This window comes from Oncorhynchus clarkii, chromosome 20 (assembly GCF_045791955.1).
Source record: "Oncorhynchus clarkii lewisi isolate Uvic-CL-2024 chromosome 20, UVic_Ocla_1.0, whole genome shotgun sequence".
NCBI lineage: Eukaryota > Metazoa > Chordata > Actinopteri > Salmoniformes > Salmonidae > Oncorhynchus > Oncorhynchus clarkii.
Window position 1 is genome coordinate 47978714 of NC_092166.1, and position 21031 is coordinate 47999744.

The following is a 21031-nucleotide window of genomic DNA, read 5'->3' on the forward strand; positions in this document are numbered from 1 at the left end:
AGTACAGTGGATGGGTGCCTTGGTCTTATTTTAAATGTTATTTACCTTAGAGAAGTATCCTACAAGATGGCAGCCTGTGTTGTCTGCCTCGGTCATAACGTAGAACAGAAAGGGTTCCACGTCGTAGTACAGCGTCTTGTGATCCAGGAAGAGCTTGGCGAGTAGACACAGGTTCTGGCAGTAGATCTGGAAAAGGAAACCACACCTTTTAAATTCCCTAAGGGCCTTGCCAGTGATAATACAGCTTGTTTTATAGGACAGCCAGGCACCCCTGGGGTTAGGGACCATAGGCTGAAGAAGAGTGAGACGTTACTTTTTTTTTTTAAAACCATGATTATTTCCTTGCTCTTTAGACCAGTACACCTATTTTGAGGAAAAAAAACAGACAAAGTAAAGTATGAGTCCAGGGTTAGAGAAAATGTATAGGCCCCTCACCTTGTTCTTCTTGCCGTCCACTTCAAAGACAGAGATGGCTCCCTTCCTGTAGACCTCATCTCCGGGTGGATGCTTCCACACACACTTGGCCTAACAAACACACAGGGAGACAACACCATTGATTTGCTAATTCAAATCCAATTATCCACTGACCTAGTCTGATATTTACAGCCTTATAATCATTTAAATCAATGATGTACAGGAGTGATGTATACTGAACAAATATATAAACGCAACATGTAAATAAAGTGTTGGTCAAATGTTTCATGAGCTGAAATAAAATACTTTTAATACGCACAAAGCAGATTCCTCTAAAATGTTGTGCTCAAATTGGTTTACATCTCTGATTAAACAGCATGATCATTACACAGCTGCACCTTGTGCTGGGGACAATAATAGGCCAATAAAAGGCAGTATTCACATAACACAATGCCAAAGATGTCTCAAGTTTTGAGGGGTCGAGCTGTTGCCAGATAATTAAATGTTCATTTCTCTACCATAAGCCACCTCCAACGTCGTTTTAGAGAATTTGGGAGTACGTCCAACCGGCCTCGCCCCTGCAGACCACGTCTAACCACGCCAGCCCAGGACCTCCACATCTGGATTCTTCACCTGCAGGATCATCTGAGACCAGCCACCCGGACAGCTGATGAAACTGAGGAGTATTCCTGTCCGTAATAAAGCCCTTTTGTTGGGAAAAACTCATTCCGATTGGCTGGGCCTGGCTCCCTAGTGGGTGGGCCTATGCCCTCCCAGGCCCACCGATAGCTGCCCCCCTGCCCAGAAGTGTGAAATCCATAGATTTGGGCCTAATTTATTTATTTAAATTGACCGATATCCTTATATGAACTGTAACTCAGTAAAATAGTTCAATTGTTGCACGTTACGTTCATATTTTAGTTCAGTGTACATAGTAAAACGATGGGGGGAAATTATCCTATTTGACATGTAAACAACGCGAAAGCAACGCTACTGCCACCTTCTGGCCTGGAGTATATTAACCAGGCTGAACCCCGATGTTTAGCACTACAGTGCCTTCATAAAGTATTCACACCAATTCACTTTTTCCAGATTTTCTTGTGTTACAAAGTGGGATTCAAATTGATTTGTCATTTTTTTTGTCAACAATCTCCCCAAAATACTCTGCAATATCAAAGTGGAAGTCAAATTCTTATATTTGTAAAAAAAATGTATAATAAATAAAACATGAATATATCTTGATTAGATAAATAGTCAATAGAATCACCTTGGCAGCGATTACAGCTGTGAGTCTTTCTGGGTAAGTCTCTAAGAGCTTTCTGCACTTGGATTGTGAAACATTTGCCTATTATTCTTTTCAAAATTCTTTAAGCTCTGTCACATTGTTTGTTGATAATTCCTAGACAACCATTTTCTGGTCTTGCCATAGATTTTGAAGCAGATATAAGTCAAAATTGTAACTCGGCCACTTTACCTCAAACAGAACACTTTGTTTTCAGAACAAAAAGTTAATTGCTTGCCACATTTTTTGAAGTATTACTTTAGTGCCTTGTAGCAAACAGAACAGAAAGTTTTGACATATTTGTATTCTGTACAGGCTTCCTTCTTTTCACTGTCAATTGGGTTAGTATTGTGGAATAACTACAATGTTGTTGAGCCATCTTCAGTTTTCTCCTATCACAGCCATTAAACTCTGTTACCATTGGTAAAATCCCTGAGTGGTTTCCTTCCTCTCCGGTAACTGAGTTAGGAAGGACACCTGTATCTTTGTTGTGACTGGGTGTATTGATATACCATCTAAAGTGTAATTAATAACTTCACCATGTTTAAAGGGATATTAAATGTCTGATTTTTTTATTTATAGGTGCCCTTCTTTGCGAGGTATTGGAAAAACATCCCTGGTCTTTGTGAATCTGTGTTTGAAATTCAATGCTTGACTGAGGGACCTTACAGATTTATTGCACACAGATTGAGTCCATGCCACTTATTATGTGACTTAAACACATTTTTACTCTTGAACGTATTTAGGCTTGCTATAACAAATGGATTGAATACTTATTGAGAAGACATTTCAGCTTTTCATGTTTTACTAATTTGTAAAACTAAAAACATAATTCTACTTAGACATTATGGGTTATTGTGTGTAGGAAAGTGACCAAAAAAATCTTAATATAATCCATTTTAAATTCAGGCTATAACACTACATTTTGGGAAAAGTCAAGGGGTGTGAATACTTTCTGTATGTATTAGTGGGTCAGCTGTTTGATCTCCCACAATTTCCAATATCCCATTCGCAACCGCCCAACTATATGTGATAAAGTGAAAAGCTCAGGCCCGCAGCACCTGACCCTAACCCACAAATATAATGTGCTGTATAGTCAGAGATGCCAGAACAATTTATTGACAGGGGGTGCGGGATTATTATGATTATTAATTTGGATAGGCCTATGTTTCTGCTTATAATTTTCAACATTTTGGTAGGCTACTTGATAAACGTGTCTATAATTAGATACTTGCAGTGTCACTTGTCATTACTTGTTACCCTACATCAATGAAATGAATTATTAAATCTAGTTGACATCTGTAAAGTTCTCTTTTACGTCTGCTTCTCTCACGCAGCAAAGAGGTTTAGAGACCAGGGAGAGAATACAATAACCAAAAAATGGGGGAAAGATCAACCGTGCAAAATGTTCAAATGACATCAGCAGACATGCCAACCTTGAATATTTTTTATGAGTACCACTTCAGTGCCAGTGGCGGCACCACCGGACCCCACAACGGTGCTCTTGCGACACCCCCACTGGTCAAATCATAGGCAATGCACCCTTTTTAGCCTAATAATGATGTTGGCAGAAGACTGCCTCACTGTAAATGGACTATAGACTGTTATGGGTACTTGGTAATTAGCTGCTCTTCAGTAGCAAACTAGAAATATGTTTAGATGTAAAATCAGAGCTCTCCCTGGGATTTTCTGACAAGGTGGTGCTGATGTAGGCATAAGGTTGGGTAGGGCAGGAGGGGTCAGTCTACTTCCCCCTCAAGAAATTGGAGCATTTTGCATTTTTGAAAAGCCTGTAACTGCCATTTCCTGGAACCTAGAGCCTTAAATTCTATCATATTTAGCCAGCACAGAAGTTTTGTGTTTGATCCTAAATGATATTGAGGTGGTCTCAATGACACACCTGTAGTCTAGTGAAAATGTAAACTGACTTAATTATTTATTTTCAAATCAAAACAAAGTTTATTTGTCACGTGCGCTGAATACAACAGGTGTAGACCTTACAGTGAAATGCTTACTTACAGGCTCTAACCAATAGTGCGAAAAAGGTATATGTGTGTGTGTGTGTGTGTGTGTGTGTGTGTAAGTAAGTAAGTAAAGAAATAAAACAACAGTAAAAAGACATTTGAAAATAAGAGTTGCAAGGCTATATACAGACAACGGTTGGTCAGGATTATTGAGGTAGTATGTACATGTAGGTTTTGGGCTGTTGAGAAGCCTTTTTGTCCTAGACTTGGCACTCCGGTACCGCTTGCCATGCGATAGTAGAGAGAACAGTCTATGACTGGGGTGGCTGGGGTTTTTGACAATTTTAGGGCCTTCCTCTGACATCGCCTGGTGTAGAGGTCCTGGATGGCAGGCAGCTTTGCCCCAGTAATGTACTGGGCCGTACGCACTACCCTCTGAAGTGCCTTGCGGTCGGAGGCCGAGCAATTGCCGTACCATGCAGTGATGCAACCGGTCAGAATTTCAGGACCCATGCCAAATCTTTTTAGTTTCCTGAGGGGGAATAGGCTTTGTCGTGCCCTCTTCACGACTGTCTTGGTGTGTTTGGACCATTTTACTTTGTTGTTGATGTGGACACCAAGGAATTTGAAGCTCTCAACCTGCTCCACTATAGCCCCGTCGATGAGAATGGGGAAGTGCTCGGTGCTCCTTTTCCTGTATTCCACAATCATCTCCTTAGTCTCGGTTATGTTGAGGGATAGGTTGTTATTTTGGCACCACCCGGCCAGGTCTCTGACCTACTCCCTATAGGCTGTCTCGTCGTTGTCGGTGATCAGGCCTACCACTGTTGTGTCGTCTGCAAACTTAATGATGGTGTTGGAGTCAAGCCTGGCCTTGCAGTCGTGGGTGAACAGTGAGTACAGGAGGGGACTGAGCACACACCCCTGGGGAGCTCCAGTGTTAAGGATCAGCGTGGCAGATGTGTTGCTACCTTTGGAATAATTCAATTACTGGATGCAATGTAGTAGTCTAGCTTACTGTAGGCTATTTAGAATATTACGAAACAACTGAACTAGGCCTATATGAGCTTGTTCCAGATTTCCATTCCTGACCTAATCCATCAAGTTAGGTCTGACTACTAGGCTACCATTCATTCAACATGCCTTGTCATTGGTGAACTGGCTATTATCACATCATTGGCAATCTACTGTTGACCATACAGCTATATCAAGAGGACAGATCAAGAATTGGTTAATTAACATCGGCCTATTAATCTTTCACCGTCTAACATAACTTTCTGTGAAGGTCGTATTAGCTGAACAACTCTCTCGGCCTTTCCATCCAGGCAGAGGTGCACACTGAACTACCACAACACCGCACGTTTCCTTGCTTTTCAATGCGCTCGTGCCTACTATGGTGGCGGAGATCAAAGCATGTGTGGGCAAGAAAGTGCTTTCGCTTCGTTGACTAAACGCTGTAGCTAACTACCTTCTAAGTAATAACACCTTGGTTTAGGAGCTAACTCTGAAATAGTGGTTGTGCTTGACTAACACATTTTTATTTTATTTTAACCTTTAACTAGGCAAGTCAGTTTGAACAAATTCTTATTTTACAATGACGGCCTACACCGGCCGAAGCCTCCCCTAACACGGAACGACGCTGGGCCAATTGTGCGCCGGGTTGTGATACAGCCCAGGATCGAACTAGGGTCTGTAGCCATTCGGGAGCTGCGCCACTCGGGAGACTTACATTTTGGAAAATGGATTTCGCAAACAGTTCATTCTCCATGTTCACTACACTTTTTCCTCACACATCAGTGATATCAATGGTGGAGAGCTGCCATCTAGCTCGAGGGAGGAAAATAGTCAGAGGTGGCACCACATGTCCCAGAGTGATGTGGTGAAAAAAATATTCTGGGGCCTGTAGAATTTCCTGATCTGATAACCTACCCAGGTAAAACCCTGGAACTTAAACGGTATGATGTGATTAATCTGTTGTAAAAAGGTTGAAAATGGGCTATGATGGGACCAGAGTTTTTACTAATCAGGTCATATGGTTTTAAAAAACTCCTGGCCTTGTGGAGGATGGTGCCCAGGCCCGATTTTGGGAAACCCTGGGGTAGACTATACAGCAGCTGTTGTTAGTAGCCTACAGTTGATCAGTCTGAAAAATAGTCTTTGTTTTCATGCAATACAGCATGTCAGATCGCTAATGTTAAGGTGTATAAACTGCTACATTTATGAAAGAGTTTTTGCCTGTGTCTGTCGGGAATGATGTGTTATCAAGCTTGCTAAATAAATACCGGAGGAAAGTGGAGAGCACGCTTTGTACACGATCCGCGCGACCTGCGATTTCTGTGAATCTGATTGGTCAAGACACGCAGAGTGCAGTTACATGCACACAATAATCTTATTATTGTGGATAGTCAGATTAATATAATAGTTTGATTAAAACACTTACATACCTTGCAAGAACGATTTTCCTAAAAATCCTGTTTACATGGCAACATCTGAAATCAGGCTACCTGATGGCACTCTGAAAATCGCCAATCAAAATAAACATTTTAACACAAGAGTTTGGACATACCAACTTTATATGTGATAACGACTTCTAAGACGCATTCATTCAGTTGTTCCAAAATGGCTTTACTCGCACTAAAGAGGGAGGCTTGATCAGCTGGTGCTACTGTAGCACATGCACTGATCAAATACACCGCTGGACATCGGTTAAGGTGTTTACATGTCCTAATCATTCGAAAGACTGCTCAGAAAACCAGATGTTTTAATTGGCGTATGCCTCCTTCGATTTTGACCGTATGCTGATTAAGATAAGCAGAGTATTTCATTATTAGTGTGCATTTAAACATACTCAAAAAGCCTGCAGCAGGACTCTGATGTGAAGGACAGACATTGTGAGCGAGTTCACAAACCATGAGGCAAATTGGTTAAAAAAAACAAAAACACTTTGCCCCTATTTTTAACGCTTTCCATCAATATATTTTATTAAACTAGTGCTGCGGCAAATACTGCCTCGCCACATATATTCCATTGGCCCTGAAAATAGTACTACGAATACGGGGAGTGTCTGACTGAAGAGCTAGACATTTTACTCCTTGCCCAAGTCCTCCGATTAGCTCAGCACCAACTTCAGACACAATGTTCCGACGAGAAGCATATTTTTTGGGTCGTTTTTTTGTACCAGCATACTTTGACGTCAAATTACGTGCATGGTATGCAAAATGCGTGCAGGTTAGCAGGTCTGCATTAGTTTGACCAGTTTTAAGGGAATTAAAAGCAGTGAAATTCTGATAAGATTTTAGTTCGGGTTGGATGTATAATTTATGTGGTTGAAATACTAGCAGCTTTTATGATGCTGATAAAGATTGAACCTTTAGATTCATTCCCTAACAGCGCATTTATTCTCTCAAGATTCTGAAATAAATACATTATATTTCTCTACTCCTGTTCCCGAGTCAAAATTTACATTTGGTGTAACATTTTACTGCAAGAACGGCTTAATTCTTCAGGAGTTAATGTTATATTAGGCTATGTGAGCGGTTATAGACCTACAGTCAATGTCCAGATTTCAGTTACTATTCCATTTAACACATCTGAACAGTACAGTCACCTTGACCTGACACATTTGACATCCCCGTCTTACGGCTGTCCAATCTGTATAGCGCCTAGCAATCAACACACATAACATCTTGGATCGATGTTAACTTTTTCTGCCCAAGTTCCCAAAAGTATTTGGCAAATGGCGTTTATTTGGCACGCATACAGTTAAGCCTAAACTTTAGGGCATATGGACCAACTCCAGATAAAAATTACAAAAGAAAAAACAAAATGTAGCCTATAGATATGAATTGCACAAGAATTCTACATTTGGGATTTTTAATGCGTTGTTCTCTCTTTATTTAACCTACCCACCCACCTTTAATACACACAATATTTCATGACCCTAAACCCGCCCGGCACACGGATATAACTGCGGAGACTGCGAGTTATGAATCAACCCATGCATCACTAATGTGTATACAAAAAAAGCATTAACTGACATTCTGGGCAGAGGTGTACCGCAGCCGACAGTCTTGGTGATCTGTTCATGCCTTAAGGGTGTAGTTACACGTAGCAACTTGGACGCAGCTTTAGTTGCTTGCAACTATGTTGCAATAGGATTGATTCGTGCAACACCCCCTGCTACTGATAAGCAATTAATCTGCGACTTGGTTGCATCAGGTTGCAAACAATTCAACTTTGTGCAACTAGTTGCAAGAAACAGCCAATCAAAACAAATCATTTTGTCATATGATCCATTCCAAGGTTCGAACTATGTTGTCATGTCAACACAGCTGCCAGTGCTGCGGGAAGCAATACAGAAGAGACATTAAGCCCAACGGGAGCTGTATAAATAAATATTGTCATCATGGCTAGTAAAGATTTATGTACATGGTTTGGCAGTCAATAAACATAATTTCTTATGTTAACCCAGACCTCTCTCTGACCAGATTCAACTGAAATTGTCCAACATGAACTGCATTAGTTGGCATAGCTCGTTGCTAGCTTGGTTAGCTTGTAGCGGTGCTGAAACTGTGCTGGCAATTTTATTTTGGCTAGCTAGCTAAATTGTACAGCCAGCTTATCTAACTCGATCCTTATACAAAAACCAAACGGTTGGATAAACAAATAATTTGTGAATTCACAATGTAACGCAGCAGATGACATTGGGTAAGTTTAGAACTCCCAAACATATGACAAAAGCAGCTTAAATTTGATTGGCTGTTGCATGCTATTTCAATTGCATTTGAGTTGTTTTGTGCACCAGCAGGGCTTGAGAAGATGTCACTCGTAACCTGCAACTAAAATTGCGTGAAAGTTGCTTTGTGTAACACAAGCCTAAGAGGTGATAAGCCTGGCTCTTCCTTGTCTTACCATGTGTCGTCTCAGAATGGTCTGGCTCTTCATGTACTTGAGGCAGAACTCGCAGACGTAGAGGCGTCCCAGGCGGGCGTACTCCTCGGGGTAGGGCGAGTGGTACCAGGTGTCCAGCTCGTAGCGGCCGAACAGGATGGTCTTGATCATGTTGCTGCCCTCCGTGATCTGGCCCTGGATCCGCAGCCTCTCCTGTGGCGTTTTCAATAAGTGCGAAACAAGAGAGGTGAAATATGAAATTCTTCTAAACAACCAAGATGACCTTATCTACAATACAATCTATATCACTATTGGTTAATTATGAATGAAGGAGGTAGGTGCACCGAGGTTTTTCTCTTACCAGATCTTCAGATGCACGTGCCTGGGCTTTTCTGAAGAGCTCCAGGTCATATTCACTTGTGATGTTCTCCAGAAGAGGTTCTCTGGTGTTGCCGTGGCTCTGTCGATGCTCCTGTGGACGAGATGGAGAAATAAAACGGTTGGGTGATGGAGTGTTGATTGTGTCAATAAACCAAGTCTACATGGCAACATCACATCACCAAAATGTAAGATCTCCATAGCAAACATAATTGTCCCTTTAGTCATTTGAATATGTCTCACCATGTATTTCTCCTTCTGCTCCTTAGACAACCCAGAGTTCCTCCCTTTCCTCATCTCAGTCACCTGCTCTTTGTATCTCGTCTGTCTTGAAGTGGGCGTCTGGTGGACACAACAGAAATTCATTGCGATTTTTTTTCACTTCCAACATGATAAAATGTATCACCTTAAAAAGTTTTCAATATTAATTTTACCTGGTGTCGTGTGGCGTGTCTGTTGCTTTCCTCCTGCACCTTTGCCTCTTCTTCGTGTTTCTCACGAGTGGTTGCTTTCACCTGTCAATAAAAAGGAGGAATACATTTATTGGGGATTTGATTCTCTGTGGCTCTCATCATAGGAGACAATGAAGTTAATGTACCTCAAAAAACACATAACCAATGGAAAATATTGTTTTGACATACCTTGCATTCATCAGCAGAGAGGTTGTGGTAAAGTGGGCATCCTGATACCGCAAAATGCCGTTCATGTTTCCCTGTTAGATGTCCTGCGAGAAACAAGAGAGGAAGAAAAGCAATGAGTTTACAGAGAATACATTTAATTGACTAGAATCATAACAATAATCATAACAAGTCTTGTTGAGCATCCAGTAAACTAGCAGTGGCGCCACTAACCAAATGGTGACTTATCTTACCCAATGAGTTGCATCCCGGCGTGGGACACTTCATGTTAAAATTGTAGGTCTCGTGGCAGCGACGGCGCTTGGGCCGGTGGGAGAGGTCCTTGTCAGAGTCTCTGAGGGCAGGGTCTTTGGCCAGGCTCTCATCGTGGGAGGCATTGGGGCTGGAGATGTCCAGCTCAGACTCAGACGACGGGGCGTTGCCTGTAGGCGTCAACGGTGGAGACTCGTCTTGCTTCACATCAAGTGTGTCTACATGGGTAGGTGGGAGAAACGGCACAACATTTAGCTACAAGGCAATGTATAGGGTGTCCAATAAAAACATAAAATGATGGGACCAATGGGTAAAATTACATGTTAAATGTGTAGATACTCCTCTAAGAAAACCAACGCTCCATGTCTATCATAATCTGTTCAAAAGTTACTTTAGTTTTAACCCTTGTAGGATGGCCAAAATGTGGGTGAATAATTCAATGGAGGCCAGAGAAAAAAAGCAGTAAAAAATCTGGAAAATATCATTGCGCCAGTTAGACTGGATTCTTTGTGACAATTGTCATGCTGAACAGACCGCTCACGTCACATGCGTTGCAAAATAAATGTACACATACATGGTATTCAATCATTGCAGCCACACTGCTCACGCGCACCAACGAGCGTCTGCGTTGCCAAGCGCGAAAATAGAAGTTGGTTCTATTTGTGGCGCAGAACGCACTGCAAGTCCTGCCTCTCCCATCTCCTCATTGGCTTTTAGAAGCATATACCCACATGCCATCTCATTGGTTATACCCAGGTGTGTGATTGAAAGATGAACGGAGGTCGGTCGGTTGTGGTAATACACCTTATTATGAAAGTTAGATGCCAATTGCCATATAAAGTCCAAAGAAGAAAAAGCCTGGAAGGAGGACTAGAATGTTTATTTATTAATTTATTTCACCTTTATTTAACCAGGTAGGCAAGTTGAGAGCAAGTTCTCATTTACAATTGCGACCTGGCCAAGATAAAGCAAAGCAGTTCGACAAATACAACAACACAGAGTTACACATGGAGTAAAACAAACATACAGTCAATAATACAGTAGAAAATAAGTCTATATACAATGTGAGCAAGTGAGGTGAGATAAGGGAGGTAAAGGCAAAAAAGGCCATGGTGGCGTAGTAAATACAATATAGCGAGTAAAACACTGGAATGGTAGATGTGCAGTGGAAGAATGTGCAAAGTAGAGATAGAAATAATGGGGTGCAAAGGAGCTAAATAAATAAATACAGTAGGGAAAGAGGTAGATGTTTGGGCTAAATTACAGATGGGCTATGTACAGGTGCAGTAATCTGTGAGCTGCTCTGACAGCTAGTGCTTAAAGCTGGTAAGGGAGATAAGTGTTTCCAGTTTCAGAGATTTTTGTAGTTCGTTCCAGTCATTGGCAGCAGAGAAGTGGAAGGCGGGGCAGTCAAAGGAATAATTGGTTTTGGGGGTGACCAGAGAGATATACCTGCTGGAGCGCATGCTACAGGTGGGGACTTTACCTAGCAGGGTCTTGTAGATGACCTGGAGCCAGTGGGTTTGGCGACGAGTATGAAGCGAGGGCCAGCCAACGAGAGCATACAGGTCGCAGTGGTGGGCAGTATATGGGGCTTTGGGTGACAAAACGGATGGCACTGTGATAAACTGCATCCAATTTATTGAGTAGGGTATTGGAGGCTATTTTGTAAATGACATCTCCGAAGTCGAGGATTGGTAGGATGGTCAGTTTTACACAGGTATGTTTGGCAGCATGAGTGAAGGATGCTTTGTTGCGAAAGAGGAAGCCAATTCTAGATTTAACTTTGGATTGGAGATGTTTGATGTAAGTCTGGAAGGAGAGTTTACAGTCTAACCAGACACCTAGGTATTTGTAGTTGTCCACATATTCTAAGTCACAGCCGTCCAGAGTAGTGATGTTGGACAGGCGGGCAGGTGCAGGCAGCGATCGGTTGAAAAGCATGCTTTTAGTTTTACTTGTATTTAAGAGCAATTGGAGGACACAGAAGGAGAGTTGTATGGCATTGAAGCGCACCTGGAGGGTTAAAAACAGTGTCCAATGAAGGGCCAGAAATCATATCAAATCAAATTGTATTTGTCACATACACATGGTTAGATGTTAATGCGAGTGTAGCGAAATGCTTGTGCTTCTAGTTCCGACAATGCAGTAATAACCAACAAGTAATCTAACTAACAATTCCAAAACTACTGTCTTATGCACAGTGTAAGGGGATAAAGAATATGTACATAAGGATATATGAATGAGTGATGGTACAGTGCAGCATATATGAATGAGTGATGGTACAGAGCAGCATAGGCAAGATACAGTAGATGGTATCGAGTACAGTATATACATATGAGATGAGTATGTAAACAAAGTGGCATAGTTAAAGTGGCTAGTGATATATTTACATCATTTCCCATCAATTCCCATTATTAAAGTGGCTGGAGTTGAGTCAGTGTCAGTGTGTTGGCAGCAGCCACTCAATGTTAGTGGTGGCTGTTTAACAGTCTGATGGCCTTGAGATAGAAGCTGTTTTTCAGTCTCTCGGTCCCAGCTTTGATGCACCTGTACTGACCTCGCCTTCTGGATGATAGCGGGGTGAACAGGCAGTGGCTCGGGTGGTTGATGTCCTTGATGATCTTCATGGCCTTCCTGTAACATCGGGTGGTGTAGGTGTCCTGGAGGGCAGGTAGTTTGCCCCCGGTGATGCGTTGTGCAGACCTCACTACCCTCTGGAGAGCCTTACGGTTGAGGGCGGAGCAGTTGCCGTACCAGGCGGTGATACAGCCCGCCAGGATGCTCTCGATTGTGCATCTGTAGAAGTTTGTGAGTGCTTTTGGTGACAAGCCGAATTTCTTCAGCCTCCTGAGGTTGAAGAGGCGCTGCTCCGCCTTCTTCACAATGCTGTCTGTTTGAGTGGACCAATTCAGTTTGTCTGTAATGTGTATGCCGAGGAACTTAAAACTTGCTACCCTCTCCACTACTGTTCCATCGATGTGGATAGGGGGGTGTTCCCTCTGCTGTTTCCTGAAGTCCACAATCATCTCCTTAGTTTTGTTGACGTTGAGTGTGAGGTTATTTTCCTGACACCACACTCCGAGGGCCCTCACCTCCTCCCTGTAGGCCGTCTCGTCGTTGTTGGTAATCAAGCCTACCACTGTTGTGTCGTCCGCAAACTTGATGATTGAGTTGGAGGCGTGCGTGGCCACGCAGTCGTGGGTGAACAGGGAGTACAGGAGAGGGCTCAGAACGCACCCTTGTGGGGCCCCAGTGTTGAGGATCAGCGGGGAGGAGATGTTGTTGCCTACCCTCACCACCTGGGGGCGGCCCGTCAGGAAGTCCAGTACCCAGTTGCACAGGGCGGGGTCGAGACCCAGGGTCTCGAGCTTGATGACGAGCTTGGGGGGTACTATGGTGTTGAATGCCGAGCTGTAGTCGATGAACAGCATTCTCACATAGGTATTCCTCTTGTCCAGATGGGTTAGGGCAGTGTGCAGTGTGGTTGAGATTGCATCGTCTGTGGACCTATTTGGGCGGTAAGCAAATTGGAGTAGGTCTAGGGTGTCAGGTAGGGTGGAGGTGATATGGTCCTTGACTAGTCTCTCAAAGCACTTCATGATGACGGAAGTGAGTGCTACGGGGCGGTAGTCGTTTAGCTCAGTTACCTTAGCTTTCTTGGGAACAGGAACAATGGTGGCCCTCTTGAAGCATGTGGGAACAGCAGACTGGTATAGGGATTGATTGAATATGTCCGTAAACACACCGGCCAGCTGGTCTGCGCATGCTCTGAGGGCGCGGCTGGGGATGCCGTCTGGGCCTGCAGCCTTGCGAGGGTTAACACGTTTAAATGTCTTACTCACCTCGGCTGCAGTGAAGGAGAGACCGCATGTTTTCGTTGCAGGCCGTGTCAGTGGCACTGTATTGTCCTCAAAGCGGGCAAAAAAGTTATTTAGTCTGCCTGGGAGCAAGACATCCTGGTCCGTGGCTGGGCTGGATTTCTTCCTGTAGTCCGTAATTGACTGTAGACCCTGCCACATGCCTCTTGTGTCTGAGCCGTTGAATTGAGATTCTACTTTGTCTCTGTACTGACGCTTAGCTTGTTTGATAGCCTTGCGGAGGGAATAGCTGCACTGTTTGTATTCGGTCATGTTACCAGACACCTTGCCCTGATTAAAAGCAGTGGTTCGCGCTTTCAGTTTCACGCGAATGCTGCCATCAATCCACGGTTTCTGGTTAGGGAATGTTTTAATCGTTGCTATGGGAACGACATCTTCAACGCACGTTCTAATGAACTCGCACACCGAATCAGCGTATTCGTCAATATTGTTATCTGACGCAATACGAAACATATCCCAGTCCACGTGATGGAAGCAGTCTTGGAGTGTGGAGTCAGCTTGGTCGGACCAGCGTTGGACAGACCTCAGCGTGGGAGCCTCTTGTTTTAGTTTCTGTCTGTAGGCAGGGATCAACAAAATGGAGTCGACTTGGCCAGGTCAATGAATACGGCTGCACAGTATTGTTTCTTATCGATGGCAGTTAAGATATCGTTTAGGACCATGGGCGTGGCTGAGGTGCACCCATGACCAGCTCGGAAACCAGATTGCATAGCGGAGAAGGTATGGTGGGATTCAAAATGGTCGGTAATCTGTTTGTTGACTTGGCTTTCGAAGACCTTAGAAAGGCAGGGTAGGATAGATATAGGTCTGTAGCAGTTTGGGTCAAGAGTGTCCCCCCCTTTGAAGAGGGGGATGACCGCAGCTGCTTTCCAATCTATGGGAATCTCAGACAACACAAAAGAGAGGTTGAACAGGCTAGTAATAGAGGTGGCAACAATTTCGGAAGATAATTTTAGAAAGAAAGTGCCCAGATTGTCTAGCCCGGCTGATTTGTAGGGGTCCAGATTTTGCCGCTCTTTCAGAACATCAGCTGACTGTATTTGGGAGAGGGAGAAATGAGGAAGGCTTGGGCGAGTTTCTGTGCGGGGTGCAGTGCTGTTGACCGAGGTAGGGGTAGCCAGGTGGAAAGCATGGCCAGCCGTAGAAAAATGCTTCTTGAAATTCTCAATTATAGTGGATTTATCGGTGGTGACAGTGTTTCCTATCCTCAGTGCAGTGGGCAGCTGGGAGGAGGTGTTCTTGTTCTCCATGGACTTTACAGTGTCCCAGAACTTTTTTGAGTTTGTGTTGCAGGAAGCAAATTTCTGCTTGAAAAAGCTAGCCTTGGCATTTGTAACTGCCTGTGTATATTGGTTTCTAGCTTCCCTGAAAGGTTGCATATCACGGGGGCTGTTCGATGCTAATGCAGAACGCCATAGGATGTTTTTGTGTTGGTTAAGGGCAGTCAGGTCTGGAGAGAACCAAGGGTTATGTCTGTTCCTGGTTCTAAATTTCTTGAATGGGGCATTTTTATTTACGATGGTGAGGAAGGCATTTAAAAACAATAACCAGGCATCCTCTACTGACGGGATGAGATCAATGTCCTTCCAGGAAACCCCGGCCATGTCGATTAGAAAGGCCTGCTCGCTGAAGTGTTTCAGGGAGCGTTTGACAGTGATGAGTGGAGATCGTTTGACTGCTGACCCATTACGGATGCAGGCAATGAGGCAGTGATCGCTGAGATCTTGGTTGAAAACAGCAGAGGTGTATTTAGAGGGCAAGTTGGTTAGGATGATATCTATGAGGGTGCCCGTGTTTACTGCTTTGGGGTGGTACCTGGTAGGTTCATTGATAATTTGTCTTAGATTGAGGGCATCAAGCTTAGATTGTAGGATGGCTGGGGTGTTAAGCATGTTCCAGTTTAGGTCGCCTAGCACCACGAGCTCTGAAGATAGATGGGGGGCAATCAGTTCACATATGGTGTCCAGAGCACAGCTGGGGGCAGAGGGTGGTCTATAGCAGGCAGCAACAGTGAGAGACTTGTTTTTCGAGAGGTGGATTTTTAAAAGTAGAAGTTAAAATTGTTTGGGTACAGACCTGGATAGTTGGACAGAACTCTGCAGGCTATCTTTGCAGTAGATTGCAACACCGCCCCATTTGGCCATTCTATCTTGTCTGAAAATGTTGTAGTTAGGGATGAAAATGTCAGAATCTTTGGTGGTCTTCCTAAGCCAGGATTCAGACACGGCTAGAACATCCGGGTTGGCAGAGTGTGCTAAAGCAGTGAATAAAACAAACTTAGGGAGGAGGCTTCTAATGTTAACATGCATGAAACCAATGCTTTTACGGTTACAGAAGTCATCAAAAGAGAGCGCCTGGGGAATAGGAGTGGAGCTAGGCACTGCAGGGCCTGGATTCACCTCTACATCACCAGGGGAACAGCTATGAGAAGAAAAAGCTAAAAGCTATGAGAATTGGTTGTCTAGAACGTCTGGAACAGAGAGTAAAAGGAGGTTTCTGGGGGCGATAAAATAGCTTCACGGAATAATGTACAGACAAAGGTATGGTAGGATGTGAATACAGTGGAGGTAAACCTAGGTATTGAGTGATGATGAGATAGATTTTGTCTCTAGAAACATAATTGAAACCAGGTGATGTCATCGCATGTGTGGGTGGTGGAATTGAAAGGTTGGATAAGGTATAGTGAGCAGGGCTAGTGGCTCTACAGTGAAATAAGCCAATAAACACTAACCAGAACAGCAATGGACAAGGCATATTGACATTAATGAGAGGCATGCTTAGTCGAGTGATCATAAGGGTCCAGTTATTAGTGAGGTTGGTTGGGGTCAAATGACTAGAAACGATTCAGATGACCGTTTTATGTGTGGACTAATTGTCGGAGTAGAGGACCTTGTGCATTTCAGGCAAAATAACAACTCAATGTTTATATCCCAGGACAAATTAGCTATCAACAACAAGCTAGCTAGCTAAATTGCCATAAATATTTAATGCTTTTCGACCTGTCCCCAAATTAATATAGTTGGTTCAGAGTTCATTTTGATATTTCAACCTGCGTGTCCTGATCGCGTCTGGTGTGGGTGGACAAAATCAACATGCGGTGAGCGGTCTGGATGTAACGCTAACTGACAGGCTCACTGTTGAACTCGTCTTTCTTCTCAAATCCGAAGAACATAAAACAATATAGAGGTAAGTTAGATATTGATTTTGAGGCATGGCATGCTGTATGTTCATATTGTAGTATACGCTTTTAATATTAATGCGAAATTCCATTCACAAAAACAAGCGTATTTTTGTGAATTGTCAACGGAGCACTGAGCGTACCGCAAGCTTTTTATTTTCAAATCCTTTTACATTTAATCTAGCTCATATCATATTAATTTTGCGACCCGTGGATACAACTATGCAGACACCACCACAACATGTAAAATCCACAAAAGTCGATAGGAGAATGCGGTGGCACTCTGTCAACAGAGCTCGGTGCTTATTATCGGATGTGCTAGGTTACGAAATCTGTAGTTTTGTATATAATGTTAATGATGTGTTAGAGAAAGACCCCACTGAACAATTCAGAACATGAAGAATCATATTTTTCTTTCATCACCAAATCGCAATTTCTTCCACTCTGTGCGGAGTGGGTGTCAGAGTTTCTGTTAGCCGGTAATAACCAGGAGAAGAAGAAGAAAAAGTCCCATTGCGAAATAATACTTTTTAGCCTTGTCATTGATGGAAAGACCAGTCGATGTAATTTGACTGGTCATGCTTATCGGTCTAGGTGAATTTGCATAATTTTGTGGAATTAAATTGGCGAGTTTATACAGTATATTCAATATGTAGCCCATGTTATTTATTAGACTCGTACAGCATACAGATACAGAGCCTTTGAGAGGAAAATCTGTCAGACAGTGCAAGAGCTGTTGCTGCAGTACTCTGAAAAATGTGGGGTCAAATCATGACGTCAGCCATCTTCAGGTCAGAGAATCTGAGCTCTAGAAAGAGGCCAGAGTTCCCGAGTTGAATGACCGTTCAAAACTATTTTTCCCCCAGTCAGAGCTGTTTTTTCCCCCCAGTTGATGAACTACCATATTCTAAATATGATTTCTGTCATTCTGAGCACAGTGGGTGGACCCCCTAATCAGGTTACCCACCCAATGCATATGGGTCTGGTACATGTCTTCATTGTCCGGTAACTTTTTATTTTACCGGTCACATGTCCGGACAGACTCTTTCCTAACAGAAACCCTGGTGGGTGGACACCCTACAATGTAGGATACAATAATGGAATCTTTTAGCAATTTTTAGCCCCCACAAGGTCTCCTCGACAGGTGACTGTCTCACTGTTAGCTAGCCTAACTATTTCAATTGCAATGTAGGTTTTGATTCACAGCTAAAGCATCCATCCCATGGCTTTACCTTGTGAGCTTTGGCTGAGGCGCAGAGATGCTCTTGTGAGGCGTGTTCTCTTGGGTATGTTTCCATCACTCTCCGAGCTGTTCGTCTGTTCCCGCTCAGCAGAAGAGTCTGAATCTTCAGTCCCATCAGAGCCGCTCCCCACATGCACTCTCTGTGAGAAAATGAAATAAAGCAGGATTAGTAAGGTTAATGCTAGAACAGAAGATAGCTAGCCATTTACTTTCCATGGTGGCTCTAACGTTAGCTATACGTTAGCTTGCTAGAAGATACTCACCCTACCGTTAAGCTTGTTTACACTGAGCTGCCCTGAGGTCGGAACGCAACCGTGGATACATTAAGACATGGAGCCGGAAAGCGTACCTCGATGCAGGGATGGGATATGCCACTGTACTCCAAAATGTACCTTTATCCACACTGACAAGATTGAAATACTGCTAGTTTTCCTGGAAAACTACCCTTGCTGTCCTCATGCTAGCTAGCAGTAGCCACCACAGCCATTTTGGAATGGCAGTGTCAGCTCCTTTGTTGTTAAACGCAACGTGCCATTCTGTAATGGTTTCTGTGGCTACTGGTTGGGTGTTAGGGAACAAAATGAAACTGGGTGTTATATTTTGTAATACATGTTATATATAAGCTTATTAGGAACACATAATACTTTATTTCATGAGGATAGGATTCTTAACTTCTACACATTTTGTTCAATATCTCAAGATAGGGTGGTCATATTATTAACAAATTATTAAATTAAAATGCTCTATTATGCAAATTAGGCAGTACGGAATACATAATTACAGTCATTTAAGACCAATCATTTAAGCTAGGCTTGTCATATTATTAACAAATCTTCATTATTTATGCAAAACTGAGTTTGTAACCATTTGAAACATTTTATGAAACTAGAATACTACTTTATGCAAATTAGACACACACACACCATCCCCACCCACCCACCCACATCACCCCCCACCAACACAGCCTTACACAGACACACACTTCTCAGCAAGCCCACACACTCACACAGCAGCACCCCCACCAACAGACACTCACAGCCTAACACAGACGCCCACTTCTCACTAAGTCAGAACTGTAACACAGAAGGCTACCAGTCTATAAAATTGCTTACTTCTGGTAGGCCTAGACCTGAGTTGGGTTACATTGTAATGATATTTTCAGTCAAAAGATGTCCGATGACCCTGAAACACTCTTAGGACTTTCTCATACTCCTTGGCAATACAATATCACATCAATTTTACTCTGATAGATTGAGGAATACCCATCGCAAAGAGCAAATATGAACACACCGATTTCGAGGGTTTCACAAAAAAGGCTGTCCAACAGATTTTAACGTTCTTAGCATGGCGCTTGCTTTAAATTTAGGCTCATATCATGTTAATATCATAACGTAAAGTATTGGGATTTTAAGACATGGTTAACAACTGCCACGTTGTTTTCAAATGATTTATCATGTATTTTGACGACCACATTATTGACATTTAGTGAAAACAGATTTGTTTACTGCGTTTTTTTTGTATAATTATTGTATTACGTCCATTGTTTGTTGCTTCACCTTAGCCCAATATTGGACTAAAGGAGCCTAACATTACTCCTTAGTCCAAGGACCTGACATGTTCTGTTTAAAGGGTGAATTGGCTCTGGAAGTCAAAACAGGCAAATACTCCATCTAAACGGGAATCGATTCTCAATTGCAGTACGGTCCTAGAAACATAAATCCCAGCATTTAAAGTGATACGGCCTCTGCAGAAGTCAGGGCATTCATCCTTCTTGTGTTGTGAAGGAAGTCAAGGAAGTGAGTTTGTGTTTATACAGGACCCACCTACTGTAAACCAATCATGTCAATGAGGAGCTATATATGGAGCCCTCAACATTGTTACAACATTTGGGAGGCGCACAGCAATGCGGTATGGAGCTCAATTTGGCCTCTGCATGCCTACGGAGGCTGCGCAATTGAGTCACACCCTCCATACAGAACCTCCCCCACATTTTCGGATCAAGTACACATGGGCTTTTAATGTAAGCAAGATTGTGTTCCGACCTCAGTGCAGCTCAGTGTTAACAAGCGTAACGGTAGGGTCAGTATCTTCTGGCATTATCTAAATGAGCTAGAAGTAGAATTATTGCTACTTCATCAGTAGCTAATAAACAATTTGCCAACGTTAGATTATTTAACGTTAATGTATCAAATTCTAATAATTGAGATATACAGTTAAGTAGTTAGTAGCTACCCGCGCCACGATAAAATATGACCGTAAACACAGCCTAGCTAGCTTATAAGCGTAAAAAGAGGCCATCTTGGCTAGCTAACTAATGGTTATGCATTTTGTTTATATACAAGATAACGTTAGCTAACAACGTAAAATACTTTCAAATCGACACAATAGAAACGCGCCTTTCCGCAACGTTATGCTAGCATAGCTAACTGTTCTAGCTAGCTAAGTTACCGGTATTTGACTTGGTTAGCTTATCCAGCTAGCCATCTTCCGACATATATTTGCCTTACCTGTCTTCTACGGGGCATTTTTGCCTTGAGGAACTACGTATAATAGCTGCTGTGGTTGGACCTAGTTTAGATTCGATTTTTACTTTAAAAGTTTGTATGTACACACAATATTAGCTAGCTATGTCTCGCGCCACATCTTCTGGTTGGAACACCTCTTGTGTTTTTGTGTAATGTGGGACTGTCTCCACTGGGTGGCATGGGTGGCATGACACAGTACATGGTTCAAGCCAATGATCTACATAAAACCAAAAATCATTGGTCTAAACCCAAAACCTTTGAAAAATACAGTACAATTCTGTGTCTTTCTTTCCAATTTGTATGACTCTTTTACAGTTCTACTAGCTTACATACATTGATACGAGTTTGTAAAGCTATCTGTACTATGGGAGAACTATGTGTTGTCT

At 42.8% G+C, this 21031-nt stretch overlaps 1 protein-coding gene across 1 annotated transcript in view; it reads right to left on the reverse strand.

Moving 5' to 3' along the window:
* The window catches only part of LOC139376443 (histone acetyltransferase KAT7-like), a 34041-nt gene extending 13218 nt beyond the window's left edge, over positions 1–20823 (reverse strand). The window contains exons 1-10 of the mRNA XM_071119054.1: positions 20628–20823; positions 18110–18260; positions 9800–10036; positions 9570–9652; positions 9363–9443; positions 9172–9270; positions 8912–9022; positions 8572–8763; positions 436–525; positions 46–186 (exon numbers count right to left, since the gene is read on the reverse strand). Coding sequence (XP_070975155.1) covers positions 46–186; positions 436–525; positions 8572–8763; positions 8912–9022; positions 9172–9270; positions 9363–9443; positions 9570–9652; positions 9800–10036; positions 18110–18260; positions 20628–20645 — 1203 coding nt within the window. The 5' untranslated portion in view covers positions 20646–20823. The remainder of the gene's footprint in view (positions 1–45; positions 187–435; positions 526–8571; positions 8764–8911; positions 9023–9171; positions 9271–9362; positions 9444–9569; positions 9653–9799; positions 10037–18109; positions 18261–20627) is intronic.
* Between the last annotated feature and the right edge of the window lie 208 nt (positions 20824–21031).